Source organism: Nyctibius grandis, chromosome 7, assembly GCF_013368605.1.
Source record: "Nyctibius grandis isolate bNycGra1 chromosome 7, bNycGra1.pri, whole genome shotgun sequence".
NCBI classification, from domain to species: Eukaryota; Metazoa; Chordata; class Aves; order Nyctibiiformes; family Nyctibiidae; genus Nyctibius; species Nyctibius grandis.
This window is the reverse complement of record NC_090664.1, coordinates 58,096,830-58,109,848: the sequence shown is the minus strand read 5'-3', so window position 1 is coordinate 58,109,848 and position 13,019 is coordinate 58,096,830. Positions and strand designations below refer to the sequence as shown.

The 13,019-nt window shown below is 44.0% G+C and overlaps 1 protein-coding gene across 1 annotated transcript in view; it reads left to right on the top strand.

The window, feature by feature from the left end:
• MYL3 (myosin light chain 3) overlaps nucleotides 1-12,781 on the top strand; it is a 39,181-nt gene extending 26,400 nt beyond the window's left edge. Inside the window, exons 3-7 of the mRNA XM_068404976.1 lie at nucleotides 3,448-3,597; nucleotides 5,797-5,970; nucleotides 7,997-8,074; nucleotides 9,050-9,085; nucleotides 12,526-12,781. Of these exons, the coding sequence (XP_068261077.1) occupies nucleotides 3,448-3,597; nucleotides 5,797-5,970; nucleotides 7,997-8,074; nucleotides 9,050-9,078 (431 nt within the window). The 3' untranslated portion in view covers nucleotides 9,079-9,085; nucleotides 12,526-12,781. The remainder of the gene's footprint in view (nucleotides 1-3,447; nucleotides 3,598-5,796; nucleotides 5,971-7,996; nucleotides 8,075-9,049; nucleotides 9,086-12,525) is intronic.
• Nucleotides 12,782-13,019: the final 238 nt, after the last annotated feature.

Below are 13,019 nucleotides of genomic sequence, written 5' to 3'. Positions count from 1 at the left end.
TGTAGATGAGTAGGCAGACAGATTGATAGTTGCTAGATAGATATTTGCTCCTAGGTGGAGCTTAGATGCTTCAGATGTAGAAATATACCTACAGCATGGTCCACAATTGTACCTGGATTTTTCCCTGGGATGTGCTGTCCTCTATGCTAGTTTGTAGATGTCAAAACCTTGCCAAGAAGTGTGCCACCAGTTTAAGAAAGAGGACAATCAGTATTCCAGTGCTTGAGACTGTTTTATTTTGTGTTAAAAACACAGGTTAGACAGCAAGCACCACTCACCATGATTTATAGCTGTTATACTGGCTGTTAGCATGACTTGAGAGTTGGGACTCACAGGAGCTCTAGATCAATATGACTTTTTGATTTATTTTCTCCTTTGCATTCTCTCCTCACTCTCTTGTGCTTCAAGATTGCCAGCTCTCCCTTTCTTCTGGGTTTCAGTTGCACTTGTTTTGTTCTGGGTTGATTTTCAGCTCTGTGCTGCACTTTTAATTTGGTCAAATTTCTTCTTTCAGGAAGTCATCAGGAGGTCAAGGTCACCTGTCATACCTTTATATGTTTTTTTAAAAAATAGACCTCTAATATATAACAATCACAGAATCACAGAATCAATCAACCAGGTTGGAAGAGACCTCTGGGATCATCGAGTCCAACCGTTGCCCTGACACCACCATGTCAATCATTTCTCTTTCTCTCTCTTTGTTGACCAGATGAGGACCTAGGTGTCTCAGTGAGACTAGATGCTTCCCCATTTGTCATCTGAAACTAGATCAATAGGAAGTCCACCTTATCTGTTAGATATTACTGGTTGGTAGTCTATCACCATTGGCCCAACTGGTCTTCTGGCACCTGATTCTAAGCTGAGGTGGTGGAGGAGAAACAGATAATGCAGCACCTCAAGGTCTTTTCCAGCTCTGTCTTCTAGGATACTCTGAACCTCTTCTTTTTGCTAAGGAAAAGACTTTGCTGCACCAGACTTACTTCCCTGCAATGATTCATTATTATGTTAGCCCCCAAAATGTTACTCTCAGAAGGAGAAGAATGGTCTGTGGGTGAAGCCATGTGTAACACACCCATCTTTTCATGTCCTCCTGCCTCAACTGTGAGTGAAATTTATTGGTTGTAGCAATGTGTATTTATGAAACTGGATTCCTGGCCTCTTCACCTCCTAAATTGCTGAAGAGAGAAGAATATGAGCTATTCAAGATGAGAAGATAGGTAGCAATTAGGCATATGAAAATATACACTGCTCCTGCCAGTGGTTTAATGGCTAGCAGGAGGGCAAAGGAGGCCATAGCCATGCTGGTTTCTTTGCTTTGATGGAAACTTGCATTCAGCCAGCAAACACAAATACAAAAAAAAAAAAAAGCTGCTTCTGTATATTGACAAAATGGGGTTTCCAAACCCACAGGCCAATGCTCTGGTGAGAGGCGGTTACATCTGATTTTAAATTTAAAAAAAAAAGAGAGCAATATGAGCGGTTGAGCTGTCAGTAACTATGACAAATTGTGAACCTTTAGGAGGTGATGCGAAGGGTGGTCAGGCTGTTGGTCTGAGGGACTAGGTAGGTGTGGTGTGTTTCTCATCCACCTCAGCTGCTGACATCCCCAGGAAAGGACAGAGCTGGGAGTGGGGCTCTGTCCCCCTTCCACTGTCAACAAGGAGCCCATGAAGATCCATTATTGCCCTCTGCTGGACTGAGGGCTTCCAATGGGACCTGGGCTCTGGCTGGTGACAGAGGTGGCAAACATCCAGGAGAGAGAGGTAGGGTGAGAAAGAAAGAGAGAGCAAAGAGGAGAATGCAAAGAAGGAAACAAGGGGAATGTTAATTAGTCCAAAATAAGAAAATGCATCATTGTTTGAAAGCGTTGGATGAGGAAGGAAATGAGTAAGATATGATAAAAATGATAAAAATGAAAAGGGAGGGAGAAAGGAGGAGGGGCAAAGCCAGCAAAACTAGAAGAAAGAAGGAGAGAGGGAAATAAACAAAGGAGAAGAAAAAAGAGGGAGGGGGAATAACAAGTAGGATAAGGAATTGAGAAAGGAAAGATGGAGAAAATCTGGCATGCAGAGTGCATGGCTGAATGGCTGAATGTTTGAATGAGTCAGGATCTAGGGAAAAGGAGATAACCTAATTGTGTTTGGAGAGTAGGAGGGAAACATATACAGAAGAGTAACAGCAGGACAAGGGGCAGATTCGGGGATTCACAGCGATATTTGTGATCACCCCTAGACCGTGCACCATGCAGTGTGTTCATTAAAGGATAACAGCCTGTTACTGCTGCTTGCACCCTGAGATGCTCCTCTGTCTCTGCAATGTGTCTGCAACTGCAGTAGGGAGAGGTGAACCTGAGTAACAGGGCTGGAGAAGTCTCCCTTGCACTGACTGAATTAATTAGTAGTAGAACAGGGACCCTCTCCCATGGGAATGCTCTTGTCAAGATAAATCAGAGGATTCTTCTAGATCTGCTCCTGGACACTGATAAATACAACAATTTATCAATTATAAGGTTTTCCATATACCTTCATCCTCCCCCACCAATAGACTGTTGTGTGATAATTCCAGTAGGTTATCATGGCATGTCTTGTTACCTGCTAATAGAGGTGTATTTATCTCAGTGGTCTGTGTCAGTGCTATCTAAGTGTATAATGCTGAATACAATATCCAATTAGCTAATGAGCAGAACGGCTATTGAATTCTGTGCCATCCTGAGTGCTCCTGACGACCTCTCCTATGGAGACAGGCTGAGAGAGCTGGGGCTGTTCAGCCTGGAGAAGAGAAGGCTCCGGGGAGACCTTCTAGCAGCCTTCCAGTGCCTGAAGGGGCTACAGGAAAGCGGGAGAGGGGTTTTTGACAAGCGCAACTAGTGACAGGACAAGGGGGAATGGTTTTAAACTGAAAAAAGGGGAGTTTGAGATTAGATATTAGGAAGAAATTCTTTGCTGTGAGGGTGGTGAGACACTGGCCCAGGTTGCCCAGAGAAGCTGCGGCTGCTCCCTCCCTGGCAGTGTTCAAGGCCAGGTTGGATGGGGCTTGGAGCAACCTGGTCTGGTGGAAGGTGTCCCTGCCCGTGGCAGGGGGTTGGAACTGGATGATCTTTAAGGTGCCTTCCAACCCAAACCAGTCTGTGATTTTATGATTCTATGGAAAGGTCTCAAGGCCAACCATTTCTGTAAGGTTTTCTGCACTTCCCGATACTAGCTGAGACGGAAATACCATGGAAGAGCATTTGACCTCTCTGATTCCATTCCCTGATTGAACCGGAAAATGCAGGGGAGGAGGAACACAAACATTGCAGATAACAGCAAAAACAAAGCTCATCAAACTTGTTCCCAAACTGCAAAATACAAGGGTCAGACAGAGTTAGTTAGGGGGAAGGTCTAGGCTTCCTCTGACTTTATCTGAGGGAGCATGGCATGCATTTCTTTCTATATTTTTGTATTTCAGAATTTAAGGAAGCGTTCTCACTCTTCGACCGGACTCCTAAATCTGAGATGAAAATCACATATGCACAATGTGGAGATGTCCTGAGAGCTTTGGGGCAGAATCCAACCCAGGCTGAAGTCATGAAAGTGCTTGGCAGACCTAAACAAGAAGGTTGGTGTCCTCCTCTGTGTTTGTTTTGAAAAAGATCACTCCAAAGATTACTCATGAAGCAGATGAGGTCTCCATTTTCTGATGGAAAAATTAATGGGGCCCTCCGTTCCCCTTAGCAGGGAGTCGCCTATAACAATTACTTTTCTTTTCTCCTTTTTGGAGCTGGTTGCAACCCTCCTACTTGGTTGCTTCTGTTTACGTAGCCCCGTAGAAGGTCTTTCACCCAGATTTGTGTCTTCCTGATGCTCAGGAAGACGCTCAGGCTCCAGCACCTCATACCTATTCTGCAGGGGGACGCAGGGAGGTGAGGAAGGTCGGGATGGGATTCACCTGCCAGCCCGAGCAGGGACCTGCCTCCATTCCCCCCCATCCCCTAGGTCTTCTCCTGCTCCTTGTGGAGGAGGAAGAGGATCCTCCACTACCCGGGGAGCATTAGGCCTGTCCGTTTCCCCCAGGGCAGGCAGGGAACAGCACCGCCTGCCAACCTCTTCCTGGGATGCTCTTGTGCTCCTTAACGTTTCCACCTGCACCTCTGCAGGCTTCTGCGGCAGCTCCGTTTGGGTTGCCGTGTCCTTTCTGGCACCCGCAGAGGACTGAGGGCCCCGCCGACCCTGCTCGCCCTGCCTGCGCGCTCCTATTTTTGCGGGCTCCTATTCGCCGCGCTCCCCAGGGGCCCTTCAACTCTCCCGCGGAGCCTCCGGCCCCGCCCCCTCCTCGTCTGATTCGTTGCCGGGAACTTCCGGGTCCAGCTGGGAACTTCCGGGTCCAGACGGGCCTCGGGGCCGCTGCTCGGGTGGCCCCGGGTACGGAACCCGCCCAGTACGGCCCGATCTCACCCTCGCCCCGCACTCACCTCAGTCTTTGTCGCTGCTGCCGCCGCTGCTGCCAACTGTCAATATAGTTGCCTCAGATTTAGGAAGATTAATTAATTTAATGGCCCTGTGCATCAATGTGTTTTACAATGACAAGTTTTTACCTTTTAAAATTGCTTTGATGACAGGCATTCACACATGTTTACTAAAAACGCAGACATTTTGAAGACATCCAAAGAAACAAAGGTATAGACTGATTGTGAGGACACAGTTTGTTCTACAAATGTGTTAGAAGGTCTGTACTGATTGCAGCAATATCTCCCATTCACCATACACTGGATATCTCTTCAGAACAAAGGAAATCTCTCTCAGACCATATCTACATAGAATCACAGAATCACAGAATCAATCAGGTTGGAAGAGCCCTCTGGGATCATCGAGTTCAGCCATTGTCCTGACACCACCATGGCAACTAGACCATGGCACTAAGTGCCGTGTCCAGTCTTTTCTTAAACACCTCCAGAGATGGTGACTCCACCACCTCCCTGGGCAGCCCCTTCCAATGGCTAATAACCCCTTCTGAGAAGAAATGCTTCCTAATGTCCAACCTGAACTTCCCCTGGCGAAGCCTGAAGCTGTGTCCTCTTGTCCTATCGCTAGTTGCCCGGGAGAAGAGGCCAACTCCCACTTCACTACAACCTCCCTTCAGGTAGTTGTAGACTACTACATTCAGGTATTTTCTAGATTACTCCTCTGTCCTTTCCTCCTGCTGAGGTGGAACTGACAACTAGACCCTCATTCAACAACTATGATATGTCAGGATATGGCAAGGACAGTGGCAGGTAGGACAAGGAGACACGTGGGAACAAAATGCCATGTAATGCTCCTGAAAGGCAAAGAATCAGGAATACACAGCCCTCCTCCTGCCTATTAGCTCTGAAGCTCCTCTCCCACTGTGGTTTTAAACATCTCTGCATTACAGGGCTGCAAAGGAAAGCTGATTTCGTGTTGAGAATTGGCTTCTCTTCCTGTTTTCTGCTTTGTTTCATACTTCTATGCTGCATGAAATAGCCTTGGGAGTCTAACAGTATTTTTTTCCTTGATGTTTGTTGTGTATGTCAGATAGTAGGAGATTATCTATCTATCTATCCATCCATCTATCTATTAAAAACTCATATTTATCTCTTTGCCAGACCTCTTTCCCACTCAGACTATCCATTCTTCCATCTGTACGTACAATATTTCTATGCTCTTCTCTCCCCTTGAGTTGGCATTTATTGCCACAGTTCTTCTACCCTCATCACCTACCCATGGTAGATGCCCCGTGGTTAGTCTTCAGCTCTCCCAGAATCCACCAAAACTTTAATTTCCATCTGTGTCTTTGTAGAAATGAACTCCAAGATGATCGACTTTGAGACCTTCCTGCCCATGCTCCAGCATATTGCCAAGACAAAAGACACAGGCACCTATGAGGACTTTGTGGAGGGCCTGCGTGTGTTTGACAAGGAGGGAAATGGAACAGTAATGGGGGCTGAACTCCGCCACGTTTTGGCTACGCTGGGTAAGGTGAATCTTCCCTCATGCATTTTCATCACTGATGTCTTTCCTATACAACTTGTATCGTTATGGGTAACCTTTATAGAGAAAATGACTGGGCAAGACTTCAGCCATCACATTGTCTTCAGTTACAAAGACTAAAAAATAGTCTTTAAATGAAGCTAAAAATCACTAACCTACAGCACAAATATTTGTCTTCCTTCTTCCTTCCTTCCTTTGTTGTTCTGGTATTTTATTTCACCAATAAATATTATATTTCTGTCACCATAAAATTATTCAAACATTGGAAACCCCATCTATTCCTTCAATATTTGTCTCCATTTTTCTGCACCTTCAAGAGAAGTTTTAAGATGAAACATTTTTTTATCAGTCATCTGTTCAACAGAAGTGCCTCTGAAATGGAAAGCCCCTGTTTTTAAAGGAGGGATCAATATTTGTGAGTTTCACAGTACTAAAAGAAATAATTTTGTACTTACACTTCTATTTCCAGTAACCCAGAACAATGTGCAATGTCAGATTTTCAAGCCCTGATAAGAAATATTTAAATCTGAAGAATTACTAGTTCTGTTTAGAGTGGCATCTCTAAACATTGGTCAAATCCTAGGCACAGCCAAATATTCTGTAAATTAGCATGTTTTTTTGTTCAATTTTCAAAAAATTTGTTGAATTTTCACAGGTTCACAAGCTGAAGGAATTGTTACTCTGTGCCAGAACTCAGTGATGGAAAAGTGGAACAACATGAGCAGCAGGGCATACCCAATGCAATTTATTTTGTTTTCATTTCTATGACTTCAGGTGGCCAAGAAGGCCACCAGCATCCTGGCTTGTATCAGAAATAGCATGGCCAGCAGGACTAGGGTAGTGATTGCCTCTCTGTACTCAACACTAGTGAGGCTGCACGTCGAATCCTGTGTTCAGTTTTGGGCCCCTCACGACAAGAAAGACCTTGAGGTGCTGGAGCGAGTCCTGAGAAGGGCAACGGAGCTGGGGAAGGGTCTGGAGCACAAGTGTGATGAGGAGCGGCTGAGGGACCTGGGGGGGTTTAGCCTGGAGAAAAGGAGGCTGAGGGGAGACCTTCTCGCTCTCTACGACTGCCTGAAAGGAGGGTGTAGTGAGGGGGGGTTGGCCTCTTCCCCCAGGTAACAAGCGATAGAATGAGAGGAAATGGCCTCAAGTTGTGCCAGGGGAGGTTTAGTTTGGAGATCAGGGACAATTTCTTCATGGAAAGGGTTGTCAAGCACTGGCACAGGCTGCCCAGGGCAGTGGTAGAGTCCCCATCCCTGGAGGGATTTAAAAGCCGTGTAGATGTGGTGCTGAGGGACATGGGTTAGTGGGGGACTTGGCAGTGTTAGGTTTACGGTTGAACTCGATGATCCTAAAGGTCTTTTCCAATCTAAATGATTCTATAATTCTATGATTCTGTGATTTTATGAAACCCTCCTCAAATTTCTCCCTTACGTTTCTGGAACTCATTTGATCTCACCCTAAACCCAGTGCCTAATATCAGAATAAGGAGACGGATTGGGTTGATCTCTGCTTAACCAGAATGAAGCCTTACAAGTCAATAGGCACCTAATATTTAGATAATTTTATTAAATGGAATGGATCACTGATCTAAATCAGAGATCCTAAGATTGATCTTGGAATCTTCCTGAATCTCAAACTCAGAAGCAAACTAGATAGTGGCTCTACTAAGAGTTTACTTAGTGAGGACTTGGTTAAAAAGTGACTAAAGCCTTCAAGATCTGGCACTTAGAGAAAGCTTATTCTTAGAACAATGGGTATGTGAACATAATATCATGTGGGTTTCCATATTTATTCTGTCTTTCTGGTTTTCAGATCAAATTTTCTCAGTTTGCAAGTTCAAAAGTAGCTTTCCTAGCAGTCAGCACCACAAATTATACTGAAGAGAAAATCTCCCCCTCTTCTCTCTCACTCTCTTTTTTTTATTCTTGGTTTCTTTGAACTGTGCTTTGTAAATTCTTAAAAAAGGGTTCAGGTACTAAACAGGCATTTTGCTTTCTACCCAGGTGAGAGGCTGACTGAAGAGGAAGTTGATAAGTTAATGGCTGGTCAGGAAGATGCCAATGGCTGTATCAACTATGAAGGTAGGTATGACCATTGGTCTGAGCAGTGGTCGTGTCCTTGAAGGCTTTCTTGCAGTTATCCTGAGAAAGTTCAAACCCTTGGAAGATGTGGCTCCCAAAGATCAGGATGTGTGATTTCCAAATTTTAGACCAATTCAGAGTATAATTCACCTGATATACCCTATCTGTTGAAGGTTATTTGTCTTTTCCATAGCTGAATGGTCGTGGCCCTTTCAGGAGGTGGGGCTGTATATTCTTATTTTGTTTATAGAAATCTGTAGATTTAGCCAACCCAAGTGACTCATGAACTTACACTGAATTGAGAGAAATTCATAGCATGGGTGGGTTATTGGGAAGGAAAAAATATTTCCTTACTGTAAAGGGTATTTTTCCTTTTCCTTTTGAATTTCAAATTATATATAATGAATGCTTTTATAAATGGAGAAAAATGGAACCCAAAACTTTTTGAAACAAAAGCTTAATTTGACTTTGAAATATCTTGTTTGCTCGCAAACCTGAGTTCACTGGAGAGTTATAGTCACCATACCTGACCTGGTGACCTTCTGTGGATTCTAGAGGTTCATTCCAGAGGCATCTTCAGTGCCTCCTGACTCAGTACAAATGTGCTGAAGTCTTGAAAGCTTTGCAAGATGAGGACCCAGAGTTTCTCATGGCTGTATACTTTGGAAAGCCAGTTCCATATGGCAGCCATGGGTAAGGGATTAAGCAAGTTATGGATTGATGGATGTGTGTGCTCATTTCCACTGGCTACCTAGACTGCTGGCTACACTGCACCGTATATGTATTATCTTAAGGACTTACAATATGTTTACCACCTGGTATCTGGAATCATATTTACAAAGTGTTATGGTCTTCATTGCATCAGAGGAACCAAGAAGAGTGAATTAAATAACAACCAAGCTGAGATACCCAGGACATTATTGTGTTCAATGAAAGGGAATTGATAAATGACCCTTCTCGTTCTCTTGTTTTCAGCTTTTGTGAAACACATCATGGCTAACTGAGTGCCAGGTGAGTCTCTTCTGTCCTCCTTGTATGTCCTATTATTTTGGGTTTGTATCTGAGATAGGCTTGAAGAATGTATAAATGACTAATCAAAGGGAGTTAGTATTTTCAGCATGCTGTACAAGGAAGCATGACAAGAATGAGTAAAATATTATCTTCCTATCAAGTGAACAGAAAATTGGTGACCTTTCCGCAATTGTCTGGTAAATCTGGACACCTTTGTTTCAGAAGTCCAACAAAATATCTCCTAAACAGATCTGATTTCCAAAGAGCAGGTGCTCATTCCTTTATGATTGACTGGAAACTTCAAAGGATGCACAGTTTTCATGTCCGCTTATAAGTCTCTGCTTCTAGAGTTCTCCTAAAAAGGCAAGGAGGTAGAACTGAGCTGACTAGAGAAAGAGTGGGCAAAAAATACAATGAAAAGTAGATAAGAAGGAGTAACGCGTGCCTATGTCCCTGAACCCATGCTTGGAGGATGATTATTGGCCTTCCATAAATCTGGCTCCCAACATCTCTGGGCAAATGGGTTGGTTTTCCAGGAAACGACATGAGCTTTGTCCAGCACATCTTCTGACTTTATTCAGTAGTGTTCTCCAAACTGCAACAGCATTAAGGGTATCTCTGTCTCACCATTGCAAATGAGCTGAACTTCATTTCCAGTATTTCACAGTCATCATTTATTTTTGTATTCCTGGAAAAGGTGCCCGTGGTTTTCAACTGGCATTCGCCATTATTTATCTCTGTTCAGCTCTTGGGTAAGGTCTGACCTGAGAGTTAACCAACTGCATCTATTCTGCAAAGTATCTGATAGACTGGGAAAAGCAGTGGTTTCCTTCAGATTTGTTCTGGTTGTTTTGGGTTTTGGGTGGTTGGTTTTCTTTTTCTTCTGCTTTGGTTTATTCTTCTACTCTGTCCTGACCAGGCCTGGCTTTGTTTTGTTTTTGGAGTTGACATTGTTCCAGCCCATTGAGACCTGCCTGCTATGTGGTCACTTTTGATTATGTTCACTGGCGCCCCAGGGAGACAATTAAGTAGGAGTCACATCCAGGTCTTTATTCCAAGACATAATTGAACAAAATGTAAACTGGCTAAAAAAGATGACTTTTTTTCTTATTATGATCCAGTTTTCTTTCTTAAAGGCATTCATCTTCTCTGAACATGCACTCAGTTTTCCCATAGTGGCTCCCAGTTTTTGATTCCAAAGATCTGGACTGGCCCACAGCCATAGTGGGTAATCCCACTGCTAGCGTGATCTTTACTTGTTGTTTAGAGATTTTTTCAATCCTTACTCCCATCCTAAACCCACTGCCATGAAAAATTCCTGTTTTGATGCCAAAAGTCTTTCTAGTCACCTAAAGTAACATCAGCCACTGAAGAAGACAAGTGAGCAGTAGTAAGCTGTAAAGCTGGCACAGGGCTGGGAGCTGTGGCATAGAGGCCAGCAAGAGTGTCTTATGCTTATGATGGGTTTGGAAAGGTTTGGAAGTATTTGCCAATGAGCCATGATGGGTGTCATTCAGGGGTGGCGTCTTCCACTCCCTGCTGTGTTGCTGTTGGCATCTTTAGGGAAAGATAAATTCAGTCTTTACCCTTGAAAGGGTGATGGCCCTTTGCCAGAGAGCATATAGCAAACAAATCCCAGTGGGACTCAGTGGGAATCTGGATCTGAGTCCAAAAATAAAGTAGTGGCTCGTGCTTCTTGGCCATTCCCATATGCTGGAGGAAAGCTAGAACTGTATCCTAACATAAGAACTGAACTGTGTCTTTCCCTTTCCCTTTATTTTCTGGTCATTGTTGTTTTTGACTACTCTGTATTGACTTTTCTTATATATAGCCTCTCCACTGGCTTGTCCTCAGATGCTGTGTGCTATTTGTAACACAGAGTAATCAATTACATCTTCAATTAGTGACTCTTCCACTATTTTTTCAGCCCCCCAGGTAAAGTGCTCTGCAGGATTATAGCCAACTATTCTTCCTTCACAGTAGACATTGCGGTAGAAAACACTCCCACATTGGCTACACATCTACTCCTTGCACTACTCAGTGGGAAAGATATGGGCAGCAGAAGACATTAATCTCTCTCACATAGCTAGAAAGCACTCTACCCTACTTGTGGTCCAATGACCACTGTAGTATGGAAGAGGGCTGTGGGATACATGCAGTGGACTACATGGACCCCCTGTGAAGGCAATGCACGCAACTCTCCCCCTGCCATGTGACTGAATGTGAGATGAGCAGAGTCAATCTTACCTCATGGCTTATCTCTTGGGTGCATATCCATTCATGGGAGCTGATCAAACAGCCCAAAATGCTTGGAAGGAACATATTTGGGAGCAAGCTGGATGTTGTCTGAATTGTTCAGATACCTGCTTCTCTAACGTAGACCTTGTTTTACAAACATACCCTATTTAACTTGAAACATATAAGCTCAAGTAGTAGAGCAGCTGGAGAGGCTGTCCGTAGTGTGTACACAGAGGCTCGATTCAGTGTCCCACATGTAGGTTCCTGGTGTTGTTTGAGATGCTCCAGGTGTCTCATATATCCATGGCCTCACAGAATGGATGCAGAGTCCAGGTCAGACTTGTGCCTTCTGGGAGCTGGCAGCCTGGCAGGGTACTCTAGGACATCTCAAGTGGCTCCAGGTGCTGAGGTGTAGGGAAGTGAATTGAGCCCCGTGGCTTGAACTCATGTGAAATTCTAGAATATGCCATCAGTATTTGACCAGCTGACATATAGTCTTCCTTGGCTTCCATCAGATTACGATGCCTACAGGTAGGTGTCTACATGCAAGTAGAGTATCTCTGTTTCCACACCTAAAGGAGGTCCAGATAGACGGAGCATGCAGAGTGACTCACTTCATCCAACGAAGGGACATAGATGCAGTGAGTCCAGCTGCCAGCGCTGAGAAGGACAGATCTCCCACGAACACTATTTGCCATCTGTATGGGAATGTTCTGAATGCCTTGGGGCTCTCAAATTGCATCAGATGCTTATGGTTTGGGAACTGAATCCTGCCTGAAACCTAGCTAAGAGAAATCCCTCTGCTCAAATGCTGCTGGTGGGAGACTGATTACAGATAATAGAGGGATATCAAGTAGGAGAAGCTGTCTAGTGGCTCAGGAACATGACTGTTTTTCTGGAAAGTCGAGTCTTTACCCTGGCTTCATGTCTGCCATGGCTATATTGCCTCTCCATATCACGCTTCCCATGTTTTGTCCATCATTTACACATCGAATGTAGGATGACTAAGGATATTTTGTCATGCTGTGTGATTGCTCTTTGGTGTCAGTTGGCATCTCCATAGTGCAGAGACAGTTAGCTACAGGCCTTGAGCTGCCAATAAGCTGAGTACAGATGCATGAGGATGACTGAGGCTGATTCCTGGTGGCATTGTTTGTTTCTTCTTCCTTCCTCTAATGCTTAAAAAAAATTTTTATTTTTAGGACAAGATAAGCACCGAGAACCGCAGATGCTGGCCTTGGATTTCGATGGAATGTCTTCTCATTTGTCAGCCCAGATTCCCATTACAGAGCTACAAAATGTGCTGTCCCTAAGGTTATTTGGATAAATGTTTTTTTGTTTGTTTTGTCTTGTTTCTTCATGGGAAGGAGGGTGGTCCCTGTGGAGATTCAATACACTCAGGAAACTGAAGAAACTGGAATCTGAACTATGAATACCTGGGCATTGTAATTTTTTTCTCATACAGAATATAAACAGCAATACAAAATTGTTAAGCGAGAGGGGACAAAAAGGGAGTAATTTTTTTCATGCCTAAATCAATCAAAAAATGTATTTTTCATTTAGCCATGTCCTTCCCTCCCCTCTTCCCTCCAAAACAACTGGACCTTTCTCTTTGTGTTTATTGCATTCGTAAAAAAAAAGCTGTAAGACAGTAAGGGAGAAAAGAAACTAAACCAGTTGTATAAATCTCAAGGAA